The 26,067-nt window shown below is 50.2% G+C and overlaps 1 protein-coding gene across 22 annotated transcripts in view; it reads left to right on the top strand.

The window, feature by feature from the left end:
- Positions 1-26,067, top strand: part of LOC125358095 (BTG3 associated nuclear protein) — a 57,297-nt gene that overhangs the window by 8,901 nt on the left and 22,329 nt on the right. For 2 of the 22 annotated variants that reach the window (XM_048354961.1, XM_048354965.1), the window contains exons 2-8: positions 7,277-7,420; positions 11,108-11,199; positions 11,351-11,406; positions 12,529-12,681; positions 19,175-19,291; positions 20,780-20,955; positions 25,725-25,964. In XM_048354961.1, the coding sequence (XP_048210918.1) occupies positions 7,277-7,420; positions 11,108-11,199; positions 11,351-11,406; positions 12,529-12,681; positions 19,175-19,291; positions 20,780-20,955; positions 25,725-25,964 (978 nt within the window). The other 20 variants (XM_048354968.1, XM_048354964.1, XM_048354962.1 and 17 more) reach the window with 15 other exon arrangements.

The following is a 26,067-nucleotide window of genomic DNA, read 5'->3' as shown; positions in this document are numbered from 1 at the left end:
CCAGCTGTTCCCATGAGCCTGGTCTGGGTCACAGGCAGCAGCCAGAGCTGCCCATCTGGATGGACAGAAGCAGGAGCAGCAGGGAGAGCCCACTGGTTGCTTTAGTTTGGCATTAAGGAGAGCTGTAAACGTGCAGATTATCATCCTTCTTCCCCTAAGCTTTTGTTGTTATTTTGGAATCTATAATTATTTTTCTTTAAAATTGTTTTGTGTGCTACTGTGTAATACATTCACTTTTTTTTTTTTTGGTGCCATTTGTGAGGTTTGAACTCAGCCTGAGTGCTGTCCCTGAGCTACTTTTGCTCAAATCTAGAGCTCTACCACTTGAGCTGTAGCTCTCCTTCTGGCTTTTTCTGTGATTAATTGCAGATCAGCATCTCATGGATTTATTTTTCTTCTCAGTCTGGCTTTGAACCATGATCCTCAGCTTTCATCCTCCTAAGGAGCTAGGATTACAGGTGTGAGCCTCCAGCACCCAGCTATACATTCATTTTTTATAATTAAACAGGTAATAAATAGCATTCAATAAATAATGTGTAATAAGTATTTGAACATTTTCTAATTTCAAATAAGTGTTGATAGGCATACTTAAGTGAGCACACATTCTTGGAGGACTCGCAAAGCTTAAGGTGATGAAGAAGACCCCGACACCAAAGAGAGTTCCAGAAAGTAGGCAAACTGTTTTTTTGGTCTCACTTGACTTGTACATGCTCAGGGCTCAGTTTTAGGTGCATGCTTGAAAATATGCACCTGCTGCTTGTCAGCGTTTGGGTTTCTTAGACTGGTGTGTGAATTTGTTCACTCGGATCCTTGGAGCAGTGCTTGTGTGTTGAGAAGGCTGTCTGGGCACCTTGAGGTATCTGGGCTCGCTGCCCAATGGTGCCCCAGTCACCACTGCCTGGTGAACCCCGCTGAGGCCGGGGCTTGCTTGGCACCATGGCGCCCTTCAGTCTGTGTCCAGCCCTTCCGTCTCTGTATCTCTGTGCTGAGAAGTGTGAATAAAAGAGACACATTTAGAACTGTTGTATAATCCTGGCACACAGAAGGTTGAGACCGGGAAGGTCACAGTTCAAAGTCCTCCGAAACAACCAGCAGAAAGTACAGTGTGGAAGAGTGGCTCAGGTGGTAGAGCAAGCCAAGAGACCATGAGTTCAAACCCTGGTAATGGAGGGAAAAAAGGGCACATGTAGTCAAAGATATTACCAAGTAAGAAGATGGGGGAGCTGACCTCAGGCTGGTTTGTCCTTTTCCTAATTTAAATTTAGAGTTTCCTTTGTCTTTTGTTGCTTGCTTTCTTCAAGGGTGAGCTGGAACCCCAGGGAACTTTTCCTGCTTCTCTGGGTTTCCTTGGCGGATTCATACCTGATTAGCTCTTTATGCTCTTCTCTGTTTCTTCCCCATTTCACCCCAAACCGATTTGGAGGGGAAACATGAGCTTGGTCTTTTCACATACTTTAGTTTAATAAACATTAATTTCTTTGCTGACTGCATCTGGCTTTTATGTGTTTTGTCAGTGCTGCTGTATCCCTAGTGGACTGAATTAAAAGGGGTGACTGGCAATCGACCAGACATTTCTGGAGGCCCAGCTTCCTAACTAGGTGATGAGCCATGCCCTTAAGTGTAAGTCTAAATGAAGTAGAAATTTCTGCCTTGATCTCATGGCATTGTGGGCTTGGCGTGCTAGCCCAGCGTGAGAGGGAAGCTGTGTGATGATAGAATGGCACGGGTCGTGTGGACAGGGCGCCCTCGCCACACTGGCTCTTTCCTGGTGCCTTTCCTGTGAGTTTGTACTTAGGGTTGTTTCTTTTTGTGATTGTGAAGTGCTGTTCCTGACCAACAGGGACCTGAGTTCTTGTCTTCTGCAGGGTGAGGTTGGGCTAGCCGTAGGTGACTTGCGCGCGTGTGGGGAGCGTGACAGGTTTCACTGGTGGGGTGGGATGTGCAGTGTGCCTCTAGACTAGCTGCCCTGCAGGGATCCAGATGGCCACGGCCAAGTTGTTCCAGTAGTTGAGTCCCCACCCCAGGAGGCTCTGTGTCTGGACGGTATTGTCCTGCTTCCTATGGAAACAACCTGGGCCAAAAATCATAGGCAGCATGAGAGCTTTCAGCGAGGGTTGACTCGACAAACAGCTCTGTGAGCAATGCCTGTCCTCAAGAAGTTGATGGAACACACTAAATCACACAGATTATGTAGGACCGAGAAAAATGTCAGCGGAGGAAAGCTCAGCATGACGCAGCGAGCCTTTGTGCATCGTCCTTGCTGCCATCATTACATCAGCCTTCACCATGAACATGAAGCTTTACGTGAAGCTCAGCTAGCTGGTCATCCTTGCAGTTGTTTTTTATTGGCTTCAGTTATACAGGGAGGCTGCTGTTACGTCTCCACATGTTTACACTGTGTTCCCTTCCGTCTCACCCCTTCGCACACCCTACCTTTTTCCCACCAAATAGCACCCCAACAGGTTTTCTTGTTTGGTTTTCATGGTTGCAAATAATCTGTTTCAACTTCCTTTATCCTCCCCATAAAATAGTCTTTTTTTCTTGTTTTTGTGTCTTTGGTTTTACTTCATGGGTGCCCCGTATATTTAAGAAATAGCAAAATTAAAAATATATTTGCAGTTATATCACCTTTACATTTGTATATATGTATATATATATTTGCAGTTCAATATTTCAGCTGAGAAATAGCTACTGTTGTCCATTGCCGACAGCCAATAAGCACCGAGTCTGTCCTCACAACGTGTAAAGTCAGCAGTTAGACTTGGTGTTAGTTAATTACATAGAAAACATGGACAGCCAAACACAGACACAAAGAACTCTGAAGTCCATAGTTTTTATTTTTAAATTCCCCCCTCCCATCCTCAGCGCTGGAGTTTGAACTCAGACCTTGTGCTTGCTAGGTGGATGCTCGAGCACTCGAGCTGTTCCTCTAGCACTTTTTGCATTTGTTGTGTTTTGACTTGGGTCCTGAGTTGATGCTCCATCTGCGCCGAACCTCGGCCTTCTTGTTTCTTGACTAGCCGGGGTGCTGGGCACAAGCCACCGTGCCCAGCGTTTTGTCGGTTGGTAGGCGTCTAAGCGGCTGCCCCTTCTCTCCCAACCGCTGCCCTTCCATGAGCCTCCTCAGCTCCATCTCTTTTGTTTTTGTTTTTTCTTTTTGGCCAGTCCTGGGCCTTGGACTCAGGGCCTGAGCACTGTCCCTGGCTTCTTCCCGCTCAAGGCTAGCACTCTGCCTCTTGAGCCACAGCGCCGCTTCTGGCCGTTTTCTGTATATGTGGTGCTGGGGAATCGAACCTAGGGCCTCGTGTATCCGAGGCAGGCGCTCTTGCCACTAGGCTATATCCCCAGCCCTCAGCTCCATCTCTTGACTGTCTCGGATTAAAGGCATGAGCCACAGTGCCTGGCTTTTTGTTTTATCTTGTTATTGACTTGTAATTACAATTTCTTAAGTTGGGATGAATGTAAGTACAAATGGGGTCCAGTGTGACGTTTCCACACTCGTGTGCCACCTCCGTTGGTCACGTCAGGGTAGCTAGGGTTCCCCTCTGCCCGTGGTGTGTCAGCAGAGATGCTGACATCCTACCTGCACCCTTGTGTGGCGTTGGCAGTGTGCGCAGGTGAAAGTTCCCAGGAGGAGAGATGGGTGCCCAAGCGAAGCAAATACTTCAGGTATTTCGGAAGTTCCTGGCAGGGTGCTGGACAAGGACGCAGAGGTAGGGAGGTGGTACGGCGGGGCAGCTCGGTGGCACCGCGGGGCTGGTGCAGGGCAGGAGGTGGGGAAGGGGCCTCCTGAGCCCAGGCTGGGCCAGGCCTGAGGGGCCCGAGGGGGAGGACAGGCGGTGGACAGGCCCAGTGGGTGAGCAGGGAGGAAGGTCCAAGCCGGTCGCTCGGCACGGTGCGAGCTGGTCCACAGCCAGCAGCAGCTGACCGCAGGAACGCCACCAGGCCGCACCTATTGAGCAGAGGCCCAGCACGGAGCCCTGCTGCCCTGGCAGGGGTGATGGAGACACAGTAGTGACAGGGTGGCCTGGGTAGGGTGGTCTGGAAGAGCAGAGTCCCACAGGCCCCCAGGGAAGGGACAGGAGAGCACTGGAGCTGTCTTGCTGGGGGTGGAGGGGTGGGAGAGGGCAAAAAGATAGTGAATGTGACGTATGGGCTCTGAGGAGTGTGAGGAGAGGAGAGGAGAGATGACCGGAAGGGGCATGGAGGGAGACTGGAGCAGAGGGAAGAAAGCACCTGCCACCCAGAGGTGGGAGCCGAGAGGGAGAGAAAGCAAGATGGCCTGTAGAACCAGGGAAGGGAAAATAGGCACAACTCAGGGTCCAGAGGAGTGCACAAGGACTGGGAGGCCAGCGGGGGCTCCAGTGGTCCTGTCTGCAGCCCGACAGCCTGGCAGGCCTGGTCCTGGGGGCTGAGTTGTGCGTGAGGTGGGGCAGAGCAGGGCTTGTACGCTTACGTGGCCCTGCCTGCACCTGCTCTCTTCCCACCACTCTGCTCCAGAGAAGCAGCCTCCCAGTCAGTCAGTACCTAAGTAAACAAACCAGAGCTGCTCATGGAAAAGGAAACCACCCAGAAGGGCGGAGCCGGAGGGCAGCCCCCCCCCCCGCTTGCTATCTGCCTTCTTCCTTAAGTTTGGAATGTGCTATTCCAGACTATGCTGACTATTCCAGACCTGCAAAGATGCACGTGTGCAGTTATTAGGGAAAGAATTGGTATCCGGTTATGCCCACTGCTCTGGAACTTTCCACTTGTGCTCCTTTCTCTTGCTGTATTCTGGAGATCTTCCCATCATTTCATGGTAAAGATCTAGCGTTTCACCATGTGGCTGTGTCACGGTTGGCCATGCTTGTTCTGCCACGCAGTGAGTCTTCTCTCTGGGCTGGCTGGGTGCTCCGTTCTCCATGTGCACCCTGGGAGACACAGGGCTCTAAATGGTAATTGCAGAACAAGTCTTTATTGAACATTAATCTTAGTCCAGCTGTTTTATTATATTAGGACTGGACTATCCCCAGGACTTCTGAGAAACAGCAAACTTAATTTGCCAAAATGGCAACCGCATGCTTTGCTCTGTTCCAGTTTTCTTGGGCTTGTTGCCCTAGTTTTTTCTATTGAAACCTTCACTGTTAGCAGAATTTTAAAGGGCTCTTTATCCTGGCGACGAAAGTATTTGAGTAAACAACTTGGATAACGAATAGCGGTATCCTCATTTGGAAGCTGTTAGGATTCAGGGTTTTATGATGAGTTCAGGGTATTTTCTTAAGCCACTCACACAGCTTTTAGAAACTAGGAAAAATCTTGGAATTTGGCATTTCAAAGCTGTCCCTGTTTCCACTGGTCCCTCATGAGGCAGACATTTAATGTGGAGTCTGTGGCTCTGGGACCCTCTGGGAATGGGCTTCAGTGCCAAAATAAAGTGGTTTTAAACCAGGTGGTTGGTTATTGTTCTTTTTAGGAGGAAGTCCAGGGTAGGCAGCTTAGTGGTAGTGGTTCCATTGGCACGAGGAGCCCGAGCTCTTGGCTGCTGAATCGAGGCCCCGGTCTCACCCTCCCTCATCCCAGGCCTGGCACCAGCAGTTGCAGGGTGTGGAAGCCACAGGCCACTGCTCTTGGGGTTTCCCAAAGGTTCTTAGCTGCTGTCTCCCTGGCTAGCCCTTAGCCTCAGACTGTTGCGAGGGAGCCTGGGAAGGCAGGTCTGTCTGGTGTCATCTGCCGTCCACAGGGGTGTGTGCTGAGCGGCAGGGAGGATAGATTCTACAAGGCAGCCGGTAATGCCTCGTAGTATGCAGCCTCGAAACCTGCAAACTTCCCCTGTTTTACCTCTTCCTAGAAAACATCTAGAATGCTTTTCTATTTGCTTGAATTATTAGGTCCGAAAACATCCTGTGACAAGAGGTAACCTCTTGAACTCACCAATGCAGAGTTTAGAGGGGCAGCATCTTCAAATAAAAGACTACTGCTTTTATTAAGAACTTTAGTTTATCCTCTTAATACCTTTGCTTTACTTCTGAAGTTGGAAGAGAGAAGACTGGATTTGGGGCATATGCAGCCCTTTTTCCCCCAAAGGATCACCCATCAGCTTGTCCTCCGAGGTCCTCCTCAGAGGACACAGCTTGGCCGGAGCATGCCAGACCCGGTGGCCCTTCTTGAGTCTGTGAGGTAGCAGTAGTGACTGTAGACCTGGGGCTCGTCCCCACGCCAGTGGCTGAGGACAGTCCCTGCTTGGATCACTCCCCTGCCCTGCCATGTTCTTGATGATGATTCTTTTTTTTGTTTGTTTGTTTGTTTTTGGCCAGTCCTGGGCCTTGGACTCAGGGCCTGAGCACTGTCCCTGGCTTCCTTTTTGCTCAAGGCTAGCACTCTGCCACTTGAGCCACAGCGCCACTTCTGGCCGTTTTCTGTATATGTGGTGCTGGGGAATCGAACCCAGGGCCTCATGTATACAAGGCAAGCTCTCTCTCCACTAGGCCATATCCCCAGCCCTTTTTTTTTTTTTTTTTTTTTGTATGTCGTGGGGCTTGAATTCTGGGCCTGGGCACTGTCCCTGAGCTCTTCAGCTCAAGGCTTGTGCTCTACCATTTGAGCCACTGCACCACTTCCAGTTTTCTGGTGGTTAATTGGAGATAAGAGTCTCATGGACTTTCCAGCCTGGGCTGGCTTTGAACCAAGATCCTCAGATGTCAGCATCCTGAGTAGCTAGGATTATAGGTGTGAGCCACTGGCACCCAGCTTGTCAATGATTCTTCAATGTGTAGTTTTTGGAATGGTGATAAATGCACATGATTAAAGTACACAAAGGCTGGGAATGTGGCTTAGTGGTAGAGTGCTTGCCTAGCATGCACAAAGCCCTGGGTTTGATTCCTCAGTTCTACATACACAGAAAAGGCTGGGAGTGGTGCTGTGGCTCAAGTGGCAGAGTGCTAGCCTTGAGCAAAAGGAAGCCAGGGACAGTGCTCAGGCCCTGAGTTCAAGCCCCAGGACTGGAAAAAAAAAGGCGGGGGGGGGCACAATTAAAAAGATGTGGGAAAACGAGAAGCTGTCAGGTGCAGGCTGGTGGTGTAGACATTAAGGAAAACGGCCACTAGTAATATTTCTTAGAGATCTTAATTCTCATAAACACTAACCTTTTAGTGGTACAAAGAGCTCTATATTAAAAATCTACAGACATTTGGGTCTTCTTGGCTATGCATAATTACTTGGTGTAGTAACTCTTGTTCTTTCACACGTCACGTGCCATATTTATGATGGCTGATTTTCTTTTCTTTCCTCTTGTTTTGTAGCCTCCCTGTGAACCGGATTCTCGCTTGTAGGCCGGCCCCTCTTTTTGTGGTCTGGATGATGTCCGAACAGGACCTGGCGGATGTGGTTCAGATTGCGGTGGAAGACCTGAGCCCTGACCACCCAGGTACAGAGCTGTGGGACAGTAGGTGAACTATTATTATTATTATTCTCTTTATGCCTTAAAACCTAAAAGCTACTACAATTGTTGTCTTTGCTTTTTGCAGAAGCAGCATGATGCCTGTTCTGTATGAAATTTGAATCATAGATTGGTTTCCTTTCTTCATTCTTCTGGCCCCCAGATCTCTGTGCAGCCGTGCATTGGTTCGGCAGCTCCCTTCCTGGGTACCCTGGCACCTGTCAGTCCTGCTGTGTGTGGTCAGGGCCATACCCTCTCTCATGGTCCTGTATTTCTTAAGTGCTATGCCTTTCTAGTTTACAGCCTCCCCTGTATAACACTAAATATTATGGTGGACCATGCAAATCTTACTGTGTTCATATGGGCAAACCTAATTATATTTAGTAACTACATGGCATTCTGTTTGGAGGCCTTCTCCAACTTCTGGCTGCCTCTCACGTGGTGGGGGCCACATTTTGCACTCTCCCGCATACCGTGAGGTGATAAAGATCCTTGCACATATAGGTTGGCTTTGTTTTTTGTCTTTTTGGAGACAGGGTCTCTGGTCTAGACTGACGTTCTACCTCCATCTTCTGAGTGGGATTGTAGGTGTGTGCCACCACACCCGACTTGGTAAATATTTTTGTAGGGCAAATTCCCAGAAGTATGTGTAACATTTATGTAAGTTTAACAATTTGATATGACATTGGCAGATGTTCCAGAAAAAGTTTTATTAATTCATTTTTCTACTGTGCTTGGAAGCAACTTTTCCCTTCACTTCTGTTAAGGCTGGTAATTTTCATTATGTTACAATGCACAAATGTACTTTGAAACTTTAAATATTTATTTCAAGGAGACTCTTTGGAAGTAAACTTCGGAGTCTCAAAATTTCAGGAACTTCCATCTGTGAAACAACTTTGTCTACATTTATTATTTTCACTGGATTTCTCAACATGGTTCCTCTGTTCTGCTAGCCGATGTGTTGTTTAGTTCTGCTGTGTGAATGGCAAATGCACACAAGTCTCAGAGTATTTAGTTATTCTTTCAGGAATGGTAAAATTGGAATTTTACTGTGGTATAGGAAAGGGAAGCGACTGAAGTAATTTTGGAATTAAAAGAACAGCCATAAAAAATACACAGGACCACTGTCCTTCAGTCAGTTTATGTTGCTTCCAGTTGGTTTGTAAGGAGTTCTGCCACTGTACATGGAATTTAAGAATTGTGTTTTAATATTTTAGCAGGTGATTGACAGTTTCCTTAGAAAGCATACTACAATGCTCTAAAAGAAAAAACGTCCGAACACCTTAAGTTTTGAGGCATTTTAGAATATTAGGGTTCAGACAGAGAAGGGGAGCTGTGGCTCAAGTGCCAAGGACACACGTCGCCCCTTTCTGTGGTTATGAAGAAGGTGTTGGTGTCGTCCGCGACAAGCCACCGAGCCTCTCTGGACTGGTGTCCATTCTGCAGGTTGAGAGGCTGCACTAGCAGCCACCAGTTCCAGGACAGTTAGCAGTTTGCAAGTGGGATTAAGGAGGCCCCACAAGGGCCCCTATGACAGCCCGGCTCTGCAGGCTTGGGTTTAGGGAGGTGTGGCAAGCGGGCTGAGGTGGGATGATGGCGGACCCGCTGCTCCCTGGAGCTGCGTCTGAGGCAGGGGCCGAGAGCAGAGAGCAGTGTGCTCCAGGAGGCCGCATTGCTCTCCCTGTCAGAACTGGCTGCGGCTGCTCGGTGTCCACGTCTAGCTGCTTGTCTTGCAGTTTAGAGTGAAGAATCATCCAGCATGCTGCTCCTTTCCTTCCCCTCTGAGATCTTGTTTGGGTCATGGCCGTGTCTGAGTCCAGCTGCTCTGGCTGAGGTGGGGGCAGAGTTCAAGGGCAGCTGGGTGTGGAGGGGCCGTCTGCTCTGGGCTGCTGCTGGGATTGTTGGTAGCACAGTGCAAGTGTGTGTGAGTTCCTGCTCTTGGGGGAAATGGCTTCTTAAGCGAGATGGCCTCTAGATGGGGCATCCGCGTCCCCAGTGGAGGTGGTTGGTGGCAGGAAAGAGGGGTGTGGTTGGATCACGGCCAATTAGCACTGCTGGAGTCAGGGCACAGTTGGCTCATCTCTCTGACTGAATAGGGGGTGCATTTGAGAGCTTGTGGAGGGGTGCAAGGTGCATGGCACTGTAGGTGGCTGGTCTTGTCCTACCCAAAGTACTACAGTAAGCACACTTGTGTGTGCATGATGAAATACATGGCATACTTGTTGCCTACGTGTGCCTATGTAATGTGTTCCTGCATAGTGACACGTGTTAGTGTTAAAAGTGAGTTAAGGCCATTAACCTGTGAATAGCTGGGGGAGGGAGAAAGGTGCAGACAGACCTGCGGGTTAGGTGGCCGGTTGTACCCTCTCCTGGTAAGCCTGTGACATGTTAGGTAGAAGTGGAAGAAAGAGGAAGGGGTAGAGTACCAGGTAGCGCCAGGTATTCAGGTAAGGAGTTGAAGTGAAGTGAAATGAAGAACTACCAGTGACTGTCAGATGTCCACCCCCTCTGCAATCACAAAGGCGTACATCTGTAAAGAGGAAGCAGGTGTGGGAGTAGCACACACAGAACTGGGCTTTGCACCCAGGAGATGACTGTGAGCTATGTTGGTCTTTGACTCTTTTATCTTTTTTTCTGTCCAAGACTGGGCCTCAAACTCTGTATCTGGTGCTTGCTTTCACTCATTGGCTGGTGCTCTCTGACCTGAGCCCTGCCTCAACCCCTCTGTTATCTTTTGATAACGGAGTTGATTGTGGATGAGAAAAGGAAGTTGGGATGGGATCCTGGTAGGTCTGGAATGTGGGTTTGCCTTGCTTCTCTGGGGCAGACCATGAAGGTCTGCATAATCTTCCAGCGGGTAGCTCTTGATCGCAGCTGACCGTGAGGGCAGGCTTCTGCAGAACGCGCCCAGAGCTGAGGTCCCTTTGATCCACACCTGAACAAATGTGGCATGCCGAGGGTACCATCTTCCCGCGTGTGCTGGAGGTGAACACTGGATCTCACACTAGGCAAAGTGGTAGACCCCTTGGCTGCCTCCCAAGCTACAGGGACCTTTGATTGTGCTGTGATTTCAGTTGGGGACGGGGTGAAGTGCTCCTTAGAACAATTTACCTGCTGTCACAGTTTGCCTTGGCACGGGGGACACTGAGAACTTCAAGTTTAAACTTCAACAAAATGAAATAAGAAATAGATTGCAACATTTCTCGTTCAGTACTCATTGTCTTATTTGTTGTCTTAAAATATTTTTTTTATTTGAGTAGTTTTACAAAGGTGTTACTGTTCAAGAGATCAGTTTATGATTAGAACGCCTGTGATTGGTCACTCCTTTCATCATTCTCTCCCATCCCTCCCAACCCAACCCCTTCCCTCAATTTTCCTAGTTTCATAGGATATGCATTGAATATTACGACTGCATTCTCTTCCCCTCCCTGTCTTTATTCATCTGCACTCCTCCTCTTGACCCCCACTGTCCAAGTGCCTGTTTCCTGGTATTCATTTTGTTGGACCATGAGTTAGTTTTTCTAAATAATTATACCATTTGGATTCTCCCCTGCAAATACCATATTTTGGTTAATTCATGTGTATGCTCACACACAACCCCAAATGTGTGTATTTTGCTGTGTTAATGGTAAAAGAATTCAGAGGAATTTTTCAGGTTAAACTCCAATTTCTGTTTCCGCTATTGATTTTCAGTTGTTTTGGAGAATCATGTAGTGACAGATGAAGACGAACCTGCTTTGAAACGTCAGCGGCTAGAAATCAATTGTCAGGACCCCTCTATAAAGGTAATATGACGAAGCTGTGTGTTCTGTAGCTGAATTTTCTCCCATGGACTGGGGGACTCTGAGGGCAATAGAAAGTTACCCTCTGACCGTTCTAGAGGTTGGAAGTCTAAAGTCCAGGCGTGACTGTCCTCCCCCTCCCCTGACATTGCAGTCTGTATCCAGGCCAAGGCGACCTCACTCAAGTGCATCTGCAGAGACTTTCTCTAGGTAATATTGTTAGGGACTGCAAATGGGTGTCTTTATGTTGCTGCACAGGCTCCCATGGTTGGGAGGAAGGTGAGTAGCATTACAGTGAACTGTTGATGGCCTAACCCCAAAGTTTGCTAGCTGGGTTCTCAGACTTACTCAGATAGTGGGTTAGTTTCAGATCTTCATATTTGCTTGTTCAGTTCCAGTGTCTGTAGAGTCAGGGGTAAACACCAACGCAGGAGTTGTTTATAAGAGCAGCGTAAGTGGAACTCATTCATATCCTGTGTATCCTCTGCTCACGCAGTGTGTCCAGTAATGACACCTGGGTCACTGTGGTTACAAAGCATTTGCACCACTGACACTAGCATATGCTCATAAAAATCTTATACGCCTCGTGATCAACCCTGCTTTCTGGCTGTCTTGCACAGCAGAATTCCTTCGTGATTCATAGGTCTCCCCATGTGTTCCTGGAGGCTCCTGGCAGGAGTGCGGTTGAGGGAGTGAAGCTGTCCTGTCTGGTCCATGGTCTTTTCTTGGGTTTGAGTTGTGCTCAAGGCTGTTTGTTGACTCCTACTTGGCCACTGGGCTGAATTTGACAATGATGATCAAACATGAAGCTACTACTCCTCCTGACGGTCACTAGGTGGCGTGCTTGCAACTCAGAAGTCCTACCTGGGAAGGTCTTTACAGATTTCAGAGTCAAAGCGTCTTTTCAGGGCAGCTGGGCATGGTGAGACGATGCAGAACCTATGGTTTTTAGGCTGTTTAGGTGTTGTGTGTAATATATTTTCATCATTGTAGGTATCTTGTGGCTTTATGTGTAAATTTGCTGATTAATACCATAGTATATTCAAGATGAGAGAAGCAGATATGGATAAGCATGGGACTTGCTGCTGCATGTGGGAAGGACCTTGAAGGAGGTCAAAGTTCAGGCACTGAGGGCTTCTGGTTGTCACTGATGGGCTGGGCACAGGGTAGGGACCTTTCTGCATGAGAGGAGCATTGAAGTTAGGGATCAGCTGCTCACCATTCTCAGAATTGTCTCCCTGCAGTTGAAAGACACGCCGGCTGATCCTTTTCTCTTTTCTTCCAGTCTTTCCTGTATTCCATTAACCAGACGATATGTTTACGATTGGATAGCATTGAGGCCAAGCTGCAAGCTCTCGAGGCAACTTGCAAGTCCTTGGAAGAGAAGCTGGACCTGGTGACCAACAAACAGCACAGCCCTATCCAGGTCCCCATGGTGGCGGGCTCCCCGCTTGGCGCCACTCAGACCTGCAACAAAGTGCGATGGTAAGGACAGAGAGGCCCCGGTTCTAAGAGGAGTCTGGAGGAAACGTGCCCTAGGCTGGCTCAGGCTCTGCTGTAATGGGTCGGTCGGCCATTGACCTCAGCCATCTGCCCCGTGGCTCCATGGCAGGCTCCGGTTAGACTGAAACCACACACAAGAAGTCCTACTGGAAGGACTTGAGTCGTTTCCTCTTTCCGAGGCATCTTTCCCGTGCACCTGACCACCAAGTCTTGGCAGATTACACTTGCTTCTTCTCTTTTTCCACCTCTGACTGGCTGGTTGTCAGATATTTTTTTTTCCTTAACATTTACTTGAGTATATCAGACTTTCCATTCAAGTCTGTAGCTTCTGTTGTGCCTACTTAAAAGAAATGTAGAGAGGTGGTGTAGTTTCCGCACCGTTTGAGTGAAGCTTTGTGAACAGTTAGATCGGAGCAGAGCCTCCAAAGGCCTTGGCTGGAGTGTGGATTCCACAGGGAAAGGCAGCTCAGGCGTAGGCCCCGGGCAGCGGCCACAGGTCCCGTGGGTCCAGAGGTCATCTCTGTGGCGGTGGGCGGTCTTGAAGCCCTTCCACCAAGGGCTGATCTCCTGAGTTCCTGGAGAGCCCTGGCGTCCTGCCCTGTGTGACAGGAGCAGCAGCGTGGCAGGAGAGAGTGGGTGCTGCCTCAAGCCTACAAGGACTGCAGTGACCTTACTGCCAGCAGTGGCTACTGAGTGGTGCCCCCTTGCCCGTGGGTGCTGGTGGTCAGAGCAGCACTAGGTGTTTTGTAGACTTTCGGGGGACGATGGGAAAGGAGAGGAGGGGCCCTGGGGGATCCTCGTGGATGCTGAGGGACCACCTGTCCTGCTGTGTCTGGGACAGCTTCCTGTAATGTGTGCTGTTGCCAGTGCAGTTCACAGAACCTCCCTTCGTGTTCACAAGCACACTGGGGTGTTGGTGACTGCCTGGCCCCGCTCTCGTCTTCAGAGGGAAGGCGAGGGGTGGGGGGAACCTGGGTGGAGGAGGTGGGTACCGTTTCTGGGCTCTGTATGTGCTGTGCCGTATGCCCTCCACCCCAGACACCTGCCTGTCAGTATGCGTTCGGCACAGGCTTTCTATTAAGCTCACAGACTTACCCACCAATTGCTTTCATTAGGGCAATTGCTTTTAAATACTCCCTACTCTAAAATATAATATTTAGAAGGTGGCCTAACTAATGGAAAGGGAAGTAATGTATTGGTGGAAGGATAGTAATGTATAATATAATACCATGTATCAGCATGCAAGTGGAGCCATGCGCCAGTGGCTCACACTTGTAATTCTATCTACTTAGGACACTGAGGATGTAGTTCGAGGCCAGCCTGGGCAGAGAAGTCTGTTAGATTCTGTCTCCCAAGTATCCAGCCAATGGTAGTGCTGGAAGCATGGCTCAAGTAGTAGTGCCAGCTCAGCTAGCAGGCTGAGTGCAAAGCCCTGAATTCAAGCTCTAGTACGTCCCATAAAACTGGAAAACACAAATAAAAACAAAAACAAGACCAAAACAACAACCACAGAAACTCAATGCAGAGCTTGCAAAGGTCGACAGAGACTGAGCTCCAGGTTATGTCCTGGTGCGGGCTGGCCCAGGCATGGCTGCAGGTAGAAGTGGTTGGTGAGCAGCTCTCCCTGCAGTTTCGAGGGAGGCAATGTACAATTTTTCCTAGACATTCCTGGAATGTTGAAACTGCAAGAATGTTTTAATATTAATGCCATGTGGGGTGGGATTCTGAGTTCTAGGACTTAGAAGCATTCTTTTCACTCCAGTGAGTGCTGTCACTTTAGACATCTGTGCAGAAGGCTGTATTAGTTGTGACTCTCAACCTTGACCATGGCCTTGAGCTCCTGGGCCTACAGACTTAGCACTCAGCCACGTCTGTCCAGCTTGGTTCTCCAGTGCAGGGAGTCTGTCACTGAGCCTGTCACTCTAAGGCGTGACATGAGGATGATGCTCTTTGCTCGATGGATGGCTGCCTCGCCCTTTGTCTCTTCTGTACTGTGTTTGGGGACAGGCTGTTTTCATGCTGGCAATGTGGCAGCACCTCTCACGTGGTCTCTGGTGATCCTTGTGCTGGTTCTCTGGGGTCTGGTGAGGTGGAGGAGTCCGCGTGAGCACCTTGTCTTAGGTTCCCTCCCTGCGGAAGCACAGGTCCCCGGCACCCTGGCTGGATCCGAGGCCCAGCCTTGCAGTCATTCTAGCTGCACACAAAAGACGAGGAGGAGGAGAGGATGATTGGGTGTGTGACTCCCCAGCTGTTCCCCAAGTGCTCACAGGAGCCGAGGGGAAGTAGAGGCTAAGAGCCTAATTCCAGGACTGCAGTGAGAAAACAGTATGCACTTAAGAGTGTAAAGTCATTGCCATGTAAACACGTGAAGAATGGCAAGTGTACGGCTGGACCTGGATGTATGGAAATCTCAGAAATAGCTAACAATTGGGGTAGTATTCTAAATGATTAGGTACCTCTGTGAATTACTTAACAGAAAAGGAATATGTAAGCCAGAGACTGCCTTATATCCAAATCATATGCTCTTAAAAATCACTTCAGTGAGGAGGATGTGGCTTAATTGGTAAAGTGCCTACTTAGCAGCACGAAGGCCCTGAGTTCAAACCCCAGTACTTAAACAAAACAAACAAACAAACAAAAGCAACCCAACAACAACAAGAAACCACTGTGGATTGGTTGGGTCCACCTCTTGGTGGTGGTGAGAAGCATGACTGTCACCTGGCTGGATGAAGGAGCCGCTGCTGGTCCTTTGGTTGTAGAGAGCCCGAGGAGAGCCGTTCCCTGAGGGCCACCACCTGCCATTGGAGGAAGACACCAGAATCTCCTTGCTGGAGTGCTCCAATGAACTGTGTAGCCCGTGCTGACCGAGTCCTTTGTTCTTTTTGCTCCTTGGAACACAGAAGGCAGGGACTCAGGCCAAGCCCAGCTGGCATTCTGGATCCAGATTTTCAGATTCTGCACCTGAATGAGATTCTTCAAATAATTCACAAACAGAAAAGAAAGGGAGATCTATTTTCTTTGACGCCAAAGCTTAATCTGTCACAAAAATGTTTGTGAGATTGCTCAGATGGGGTTTTGTCCAAGGCTGTGTTCTACTTCAGGGCAAGGAAAATAGACTTAAGGTGCCCCCTCCCCCCGCCCCTGGTATGCTATGGATTTTGACCTTGTGGGGTTGCAATTCTAGGGGAGTGGCATGAGGTTTAACCTCAGAAATGTTGGGAAGAAGTGCTGGGAGCTGTGGATACTTTGTGTTCCATTGTGAATCCTGTGGTTCAGTAGGCCTAGCCTTTTTGGGGATGGGGACTTGTTTTCTGCCATGGGCCATTTGGATATTTATAACATCATTTGTGGGCCATACAAAATGATCAATACAGGTAGACAGATGGCTGCTGGTAGCTGACAAGACGCTTTTGGATCTGTCTGTGAACCACCTGTGGGATAGATGTTCTATACCATTTTGAGGGACCAACTAGGGTCAGTGCTTAATTATCGAGGCTGAAGGCATCAACTGAGTACACAGCCACATTTGTGCAGATGACGTGAAAGCCATAGCCTGTATCTTGAAGCTGGGCACAGTTAGTTGAAGCAGTTCACAGTGAGCTGAGCACCTCGCGGAGCTTGGGTGCTGGTGCAGTGCAGAGCTGGTGGCCAGCGTCTGTGTAGGCAGCACCCAGGCGAGTAAGCGATGGGTGCTGCGCCTTCCGTGGCATCTGTCAGGCTGCTTGTCGCTTAGCAAGTTGAATTCAGGGTTCCTGCTGTACTTGTTTTGATTGGCTGCAGTGAATGGGGTAATGCATAGCCAGTGCTTAGTGTTCCATGTGCTTTGCAGTCCTGGAGGTTTCAACAACTGGTGATAGGGTACCTTCCTTCACGAGGTGCCTGCTGACTCCGGCAAGCCAACAGCACTGCAGCCCTCCCCCAGCCTAGATCTTCAGGATCAAAATTGCTCTCTGCTCAATAGATGAGCATCTGAGCCTCTCATCTGGGCTTTGTGTTCAGTCCCCTGTGCTGGCTCACTATTTCGAAACACGGGGATCAGCAGCACAAGGACCCTGGAACTCAGAGGTAGGTGTCCAACTCAGTGCAAGCTCGCTGAGTTCACAGATCCCTCTAGTGAGGCATTCTCAGAGGCCTGGGATGTCTCTGCCCTTGTGCTGGGCAGACAGCTGGCCAAGAGGGATGAGCCTCACACAGAAGCGGCCAGTCAGGGGAGCACGGGAGAGCAGAGCTGAATCTCTGCACAGGGTCCTGTGTGCACGTAGGTAACTTAGTGGTTGTTGTTCAGTATTAGAAGCCGGAGGTACCCTTGACAATTACCCAGAGGAACTGTAAAAGTTAAAAAAATAAACCAACCAAGTCCCAGGTTTGCTTAATAGGGCCTGCTCAGTGGTGATGGGCCCCACCTACCCGGAACCACGCATGTGCGCACTCACAGGAATGATGCCGTCTCCTTCACAGACTGTTTCAGGGTGCTAGTCTCTCCTGTGGCTGTGGAGGTGCAGGCTCACCGGGTGCCCCCATGGGGGAGAGGCTTGAGGACGAGGATCCACCCAACTCCATGTACCATTTGTTCCCAAACTCCCTGTGAATCTGGTTACTTCAAAATGTGAGTTAGGATTCAGGAGGGACTATGTATGTGTATACATGCACGTGGTGTGTGTGTATGTATGTGTGTGTATTTGTGTATCAGTGAGAAAAAGAGGCAGAGAGAGGGAAACGGAAATACATAGAGAAACCCAAAGACAGAGAAAAAACAAATAGAGAAACAGACACAGGTGATCTCCCAGGGACTTAACTTACCTCCAGGGACTGGCTGTCATGGTGTGCGGCTGATGAGCAAGTGTCAGGTTTGTTGGCAGGGGTAGAGGGAGCTCTGTTAGACTGGACCACAGGCACGTGGAGTGGAGGGAGTCTTAGCCACCTCTGAGGGGCCCCACGGGTGTCAGGCTCACCCACGGCCACCTCCTCTTGATGGACTTAGGTGGACTAATGACGATTTGTAATAACATCTGTCAAACATCTTCCTGTAGTACTAGGTTTCATGTTTGGCTGAGTCACTGGGACTGAAAGTTGTGAGCAAAAATGCGGTAACACGCAGCCTATAGTTGCACAGTGGTGACACGGGAAGAAAGAAAGAGTGTGTTCAGAAAGTCCAAATCCTACAGGAAGTGAAAGCATCTTTGTCATTTGCCACCTCAGTTTCTTAAAGATGCTTCCAGAAACATTTGCATGCACACTGGAGCCCAATGGCTGGCGCACGCCAGGCAAGTGCTCTACCTCTGAGCTGAGCCCCTGCACGATGACTTGGTTCTTGATGTGATGTTGAAGCTCTATAGGTTTTAGAAAACTCTGCTTGATCTCATTTGAGGTTGATGTGATTGTGTATATGCCAAAACCACATCAGCCATTTTTGTCTCTTGTTTTGCATATAAGAAGCATGACCGTACCTAGTTGCTGGGTTGTCATTGATGGTAGTGAACAACTTCTTGTGGTTTGGTGGTCACCTTAGGTGTTGCAAAGGACAAGTAGAATGATGGAGAAGTGACAAGACAGTGGAACGGCAAGTGGCTGATTGTACTTTTATTTTGGAAACTTAGCTGTGGTTCTGAGAATGGATAGCATGGAGCTGTTTCTTATACCTGTGGGGAGGCAGTTACAGTCATGTGACAGGAGGCTTGATTTTCATGAGTTCAAACACTGAAAAACAGCCCCTTCCCCAGGAAAGGGTGATACTTTATTCTAAAATAATAAATATTGCATTTCAAGGGCTAGTTCTCTACCTTCCCCAACCTCTCACTACAAAGCATACTGCAGAATTTTTTTTGTGACTGTGAAGTGCCAAGGGTTAAAAAAAGCTTGAGAAGTGCCGTGAATATGTGCCCGAGAGTCTGCTGTGTTGGACTCGCCGGTGTGCACACCCAACTAGTGCTGCCTCTAGGGTGTTCACCCGGGCCTCGCTGTTCCTGGGTCCCGGCTAGTTCTTCCGTAGAATGTTTTTCCCCCTGGTCCATGCACTTCCCAGGAGGTCCTGCGGACGGGACAGGCGCCTTTGCGTGCAGTGTGCTGGCTGCCCCCCCCTCGTGGGACAGGCAGCTGGGAGCCTCTAGTGCCGCAGCATCAAGTGGGATGAGGGGAAGGTGGGATGAGGGAGGGAAGGTGGCTTTCCTGTCATGCACGCACGCACGCACGCTGCTGCGGGCGCTGCCTGAGGCGTAGGGCAGCTCCTGAGGCCTCAGCTGGCTTTCCCTCTTCATGGGATTGTGTCAACAGTGTCTCCCAGCCAGCAGGAAGTGGAGCCCTTCTAGAGTTTCCATCGACGGTGTTCTCACATCTAAACGAAACTGTTTCTGCCTGGTCCACCTCCTCTCCAGGGCAGGCCACTGGGAGCAACTGTGTTGAATGACTCTGATGTGCTGTGACAATGAATGGCGTTGTTTTAAGGTCTTCTTTTTCTTGTGATTCTTTTGTTCCATAGCGTCGTCCCCCAGACTACAGTAATACTCAACAATGATCGGCAGAACGCCATTGTAGCCAAGATGGAAGACCCCTTGAGCAACAGGGCACCGGATTCCCTGGAAAATATCATTAGCAAGTCAGTAGCCACGTACCACCCTACCTTTCCCTGCCACTGTGATGCCACTAAGTGAATGTCCCCAAGCCAAGGCACAGAAAGCACGTGGCCATCTCTGGTCCCTGGGGTGGTTCTGGCAGGCTCTCCCCAGCTCTGTAGTCGCTCAGGGTGGGCAGGGCAAGGCCACACTGAGGGTGAGTGGCCCTGGGGACCTGCAGGTAGAGCTGACGTGTGGTGGAGGGGCACGGCCATGTGTTTAGCAGTGGTCAGCTGATCATCACCATCTGTCGTAGCACTGTGTCAGATGAACAGACTCTCTTCAGAGTTGGCTGAAGGGTGTAAGCATGTTGCATCTGTGGCTTTTGAAGTGTCTTGGTCAGAGCGGGAGAGGACAGAGGCCCTGCCCCCCTCCTGTGTGCAGGGACGGTTGCTGCGGCGGCCCTCAGCCCGGTGGCCTGAGCTCCACTCACCCGTGGGCTTCATCGCTCTGGTTGCCCATCTCTGTCTTCACCACATCCTGTTTTTGCTTTTGCTCTCAATTCTCCTGCAGGTGTTGCTACTTGAGCTTCGGCTTAGCGCCTGTTTTCTCAGTCTAGTGCTGTAGGGAGCAGCTGTGCACTGAGGCTGACATGTGGGGTGCAAGGTGGGGGCACCCAGAGGCGAGCCAGGCTCCCTCAGGGCCTGCTTTTAGAGGCCAGCTGCTCAGGGTGAGCCCTGGGAACCAGGCCAGCTTAGACAGACCTCTACCGGATCTGCTCCGCGGTGCAGAGTACAGCTCCCGCCTCTGGGCATGGCTGGGATTTTTAAATACCCTTTTTGACTTTGTGAGCAGAGAACTAGTGCTTTTCCTCCCCAGTGCTTAGCAGGCTGTGGTCCAGGCTCGGCAGGGTCGTTCTGACAGCAGGCACAGTCTCTTAAGTGGTCTTTTTGGGGCGTTCTGGTGCAGCTGGCCCTGCGGCCCTGCATGGCCGGCTGTGGTGAGAAGAGCTCCCGGGGGATTCCTGGGTTGCTGAGGGCGATGGCAGCCTGCTCCTGGGCTTGTCCCCGGGAGTGACTGGGAGTGTGAGGGTGTTCTGGAGGCCGAGTCCTCCTCTGGTGTCTGACAGGGTGGATGGGCTGCTCCTGGGGCTCCGTGTCCCCATCCTCTTCATGTGGTCTTTCTTTGACCTGGCTCTAAAATCTCTCTGGTTCAAGTCAGCATTTTATAGGATAACTTTTGAAATGTGAAAGCAGCATTGTAGGCCTGAGTCACAGTGAGTTACGGTTTTATTTCTTGGGTGATGTAAATTTTTTTATAAACATTTGTTTTATCCCATCCCAGCCTCTGAGTGTTTCCATGTTAAGTGGCGTTCATCTTCCTAGAGCTGTGTGGGGAGACTCCCGGGTGCACTGGTCCCTGCTCAGTTAGGTGTTGGGAGAAGTCCAGCACGGCACTGTCCAGGGAGTCAGGGCTGTCCGTGGCCGCCTTCACCGCTCTCTCACATGGGCTGGTGTGCTTGTCTCCATCAGTGCTGTTCCTGGGCGTCGGCAGAACACCATCGTGGTGAAGGTGCCGGGTCAAGACGACAGCCACAACGAAGATGGGGAGAGCGGGTCAGAGGCCAGCGACTCTGTGTCCAACTGTGGCCAGCCGGGGAGCCAGAACATCGGGAGCAACGTCACGCTCATCACCTTGAACTCGGAAGGTGCGTCCCCAGGGCCGCTTCTCCACTTGGCCAGCCCAGCGTCAGGGACAGCTGTGTGTGTAGAGGAAATAATGTGTACCGATTTTACGCCAAGTGGGACAGTATAAAAATGATGAAGAAGTTAAAATAGGTTGAATGCCAGGCGCTATTCCTGTCTTAGGTGAGTATTTGTGTGCCTGACGACTTAGAAAAAGTGGCTGCCACTTAGGAATTGCAGATGCCCTTTGTGTCAAGTGAGGAGCCCGTTTATTAAATTACACAGGCACCAGAGTGTTTTACTCAGGTTATTTGTTGGTGATGAAACTCCATTTGGGTAAGAAAGAAGTGGCAGCCAATTGCTGGGCAGGGAACTGTAAACCTGGCCCCCGTGCATTCTTGTGCTTGTCTTTTGTTAGTGGCTGGATCCTGGTGTCTTGTTGGGTTCTGGGATCTAACAAGATCTTTTATTGGCAGCCGGCTCCTAGTGTCTTTTTTTTGGTGGCTGGGTCCTGGCGTCTTGGTTGTGGTGGTCCTGGCGTCTTGGTGGTGCTAAGTCCTAGCATCTTGGTGGTGGTGGTTCTGGTGTCCTTTGCTGATGACTAGGTCCTGATGTGGTCCTGTCTTTATGGAGCGCCAAGAGTGTGGTGTGAGAGTGTGGGTAATCTAATTGTTCAGTGGTTAAACTGACTAAGATATAGATTAGCTAAAATGCACCAGGAATGGTATCTTTTAATAGAATTTATTTTTATTTTATATTAAATTTTTTTTTTTTTTTTTTTTTTTTTTGCCAGTCCTGGGGCTTGAACTCTGGGCCTGGGCACAGCCTCTGAGCTTCTTTTGCTCAAGGCTAATGCCACTTCCAGCTTTTTCTGTTGATGTGGTGCTAAGGAATTGAACCTAGGGCTCCATGCATGTTAGGCAAGCACTCTACCACTAAGCCACATTCCCAGCCCTTAGTAGGTATTTAGAGTAACAATTCAAAGTTTAAATTCTAGTTGTTTGGGCATTTGCTAATTGTTACAAAACTTGACTCCCTATTAAATGTTGAGTACTTACTTGTAGTGGGGAAGGATTGTACTTCAGATAAGGATTGGTCTAGAATGTTCGTGAGCCCAGCCATGCACACCTGCTGAGCAGGGGAGGGCTGGAACAGAGATCAGGCCACCTCATTCTGAAGACTGTCAGTCAGGAAAGCCAGTGGAAGCTGCAGGGTGTTGATGGCACAGAAAGCCATGAAATCTGATGAATGACAATTGCACAAAATATTAACCATATACATGTAAAGGAAGCTTCCAAAAACATTCTCTGAACATTTGCTTATGTAACTTGTCTTACATAATTGTTCTAACGTAGATGCTTGTCCATAACCACACTTGTGTGTGGTGCTTGTAAATTGGATGCTGAGAGTAGAATTGCAGGCTGAGGCTCATGAGGCTATCAGTAGGTCTCAAGTTTCTGTGCCTGAAGTGTGCGGGCAGCCAGGAGGGGCACCCTGGGGCACTGTGGCTGCTCAGCAGCTCGCGCTCACTTGCTCACTTTTATTGCAGGACGAGGCAGCTAGCTTGGAATACTTGCCCTAATTGCAAGTGAGCTTGTGTCCCTGGATTCACAGATTGCCTCCAATAGAAGACAGGTCCTTGCGGCCCTGCCCCGGGACGGGAGCGGAGTCCTGCCTTTGTTCTCTTTGTGTCCTTGTGACAACCAGGGCCCATTGGTACCCTGCCATGGAGGTGAGATCTCCTCAGAGCCTCTCCAGGTCTAGCTGCAGGCTCCACTGCATGTGTTGACCCCAACGGGGCCTGGGGCCCGGAGTGCCCTGACCGTGATACTTTTTTATGGGGCAGATAGTTGTAAATAGCACAAGAAAGTGTTCAGAGGATCACATAGGGAATTTATCTTGTCCACCTTGGTAGACATGAGTTATTTATAGTTACAGTTGATCCATGTGCTGGGGCTGGAAAATTAGGATTTGGGGACTATGAAGTGTGTATACTAGTGCAGCCTGGAAGGCAGCAGGAGACTGATCTTTGGTTTCCTGTTCTATGATTCCATGTGGATTTATTCTGATTACCAGACATTATTGGAACCGTTTCTTCAGTTTTGTGCAGTATGTTCCCCTTAAGATTTGTAAATTGGGCAGGCCATTACAAAGATTGGATAAGAATGAGCTTTTGGTTTGGATGGAAAATATAACCTGACATTGGCTCATGACTGGGTTTGTTCTCTGAAAACTTGCCTGGAGGTGGCTCAGACCGAACCTGTGGAGCAACCCCAACACCTTTGGTGGATCTTCCTTGCTTAGTGAGATTTTGCCTGCAGGCTCTCAGGAATCGCTTAAGGAAATCACCAGTGGTAGCTGCTCTCAACCAGAACGGGGGGCACGGGGGCAGGGGGCAGGGGGCAGGGCTGTGTGCTGGAGTCCACAGTGTGTCTGGGCCGGTGTCCTAGGGTTGGGACCTGTTTCCACACGTCTTCTCTCCCTCACAGCGGAGACAGCTGTGAGCCAGTCCCCACAGCTGATAGCTGGGCACAGTGGTAGTCTCATGTTGTTTTTGGAAATGACTGAGGGATGTTTGTAGAGAACGACTCTGGGCTGTCCGTTCTTGGGCCAGTGATGGACAGAGGGTGCTGGTGTGTCTGCTGGGTCTGCCATGCTGTCAGGAGGCCCCCTGAGTCCCGGGCGTGCATGCAGGCTTGCCCTCAGCAGGTGCAGCATGGTGTGCTGTGCTCCCATGCTCCCATGCGTGGTTAACTCATCTGTGGGGGCAGGCCGGGCGCGGCAGAGGACTGGGCAGTGCTGCCTGGTGCCGGGGGGAGGAGTGAGCCTCTGGAACGGCTTTCCTTCCCCTGCTCTTTCCATGGGAAGAGAAGGCATAGAGCCAGGATCTTCCTTTTGTGCGTGCTGGTACTCGGGCTTGAACTCAGGATCTCATGCTCTCACTTGGCCTTTTCACTCCAAGGCTGGGGCTCCCAAGGCTCTTCCTTCAGGCTTGGTGGTCAATCTTAGGGGCATGTTCGGTCATGGGGCTGGAACTCAGGGCCTGAGCACTCTCTGGGAGCTTTTTCCTCTCAAGGCTAGTGCTCTACCACTTTGAGTCACAATGCCACTCTGTTTTTCTGGTAGTTACTTGGAGATAAGAGTCTCATGGACTTTCTTAGAAGCCTGGACTGGCTTTGAATTGCAATCCGCAGATCTCAGCCTCCAGGGTAGCTAGGATTATACGCGTGAGCCACTGGCTCCAGAAATATTTGTAGGCACACTAACAGATGCCTTGAGACTTTTCTGGGATGAGCCCTTCTTAGACTTGCTGGAATCATGTTGCCTTTAAGTGGAGTCTCTTGTTGTTGTTATTATTCTGAGACAGGGTCTTACTGTAGGCTCTGACAGGCCTCAAACAGATCTTGTCTCGGCCTCCAAGGGCTGGGTAATATACGATTATAATGGTGGCTGACTGACTTTCAAGGCAGGGCCTATGCCTGAGCATGTGTCCAGAGAACCTTCTCGATTGTGAACCACTGATGTTCCTTAGAAATGATATTTCTAACTCATCACTTATTCTAACTTCTGGAGATCAGCGCCATTAGCTATAGCTGACTATGAGGTTCCAGCCCCCACCCTCCTATAGAGATGGTTTCTGGGTGGACCGGGCTCCCAGCTCACCCCAATGTTTTATGGCTCAGGGAACTAGGAGAGACATATCATATCCATGGCCACAGCCTAGAGTTGAGCCCCAGAGACCTGGCAGCATTCCAGGCCTGGCTTGTCCCGAAGACAAGGTTTTAGACTCTTATTCTGTTACTGGCGACCTGCGAGATAATGAATCCAAGTAGTGTGATTTGCAGTGTTAGAGAAATCGTGTGCATGGAAGAAATTTCCACCTCCACAAGAGGAATGGAGTCCCCAAGCTGTGAGCAGAATCAGAGTTGGTTTCCTTAGATGATGAGCTCTGAGTTCTCTGCTGGATGGCTTGAAGCGAATTGGAGGGAGCAAGAGCTCATGGGACAGGAAAGGGTGCCAGCCTAGAGTACCATGGCACACTTGGTCTCAGGGCTAGACAGTGCTGTGGAGTTAGCGTGTCCCTGGGGATGCAGCACACAGCAGCACACAGGAGTCAAGCTCCCCTGTGCCTGCCCTCTCGTCGTAAGGTGGACCAGTGGATGGACACTCAGCCTTCCCAGAGACAGGTGTGCTTGATGTGACCATCAGGCTCAGGCGGAGAAGACCACATGGGAAATCTTGGCTGTGCTCACTCGTATCTAGGTGTGGGGCAAAGCTGAGAGTGAATACAAGCTGTGAAGTCTGCTCTGAGCTCTTGACTTGTGGGATTGCAGAGAGACTCTGATATCTGGCCCAGAGGTTGCTTGATGTCTCCCTTCCAGGTGTGGCTAGCTTGAGCCTGTGTGTTGTGGGCAGCTAGCTGCTCAGGGTGTTCAAGGCTTTTGCCACACCTGGATGCAGGTGACCATTCCTGGGCAGCTGCTGTGAGCTGTGAGCAGGGCCCAGCTGGGTAGCTTTCAGATGGGTGTGCCGTGGGCATGTGCTGTTGTTTGCTGAGGCGGGGCTGAAGGCAGGGTGCTGGGAGAGCAGGGTGGGGGAGGTCAGCTGCCCCCTGTGTGTGAGGTGGGTTCGCAGGAACGCAGGCTGCCTTTTGGGAGTGACGTGCTGCTTCTGTTCTTCACTCAGTGCGCCCGCTCGGCTCCTGGGAGCCCAGGTGAGTATTTGAGCACAGGTTGACTCTTTGGATTGTGCCTCTGCACCCTGCTGACCAAGAGCACCTCCTCTCTTTTAGAGGACTACCCCAACGGCACGTGGCTGGGCGACGAGAACAACCCTGAGATGCGCGTCCGCTGTGCCATCATCCCCTCTGACATGCTGCACATCAGCACCAACTGCCGCACTGCCGAGAAGATGGCGCTGACCCTGCTGGACTACCTCTTCCACCGCGAGGTGCAGGCCGTATCCAACCTGTCGGGCCAGGGCAAGCATGGGAAGAAGCAGCTCGACCCACTCACCATCTATGGCATCCGGTGTAAGTGGCGTGTGGCTTCCCCCTGGGCTGGGCTGCTGCCCGGTGTTCAGAGAGCTGAACTGAGCTCATTGCGGGTCACAGATGGGGTCGGCGTAGTGGCCTG

This window comes from Perognathus longimembris, chromosome 10, assembly GCF_023159225.1.
Source record: "Perognathus longimembris pacificus isolate PPM17 chromosome 10, ASM2315922v1, whole genome shotgun sequence".
Lineage (NCBI taxonomy): Eukaryota > Metazoa > Chordata > Mammalia > Rodentia > Heteromyidae > Perognathus > Perognathus longimembris.
Note: the sequence above shows the minus strand (reverse complement) of the source record. Positions and strands in the feature narration are given on the sequence as shown.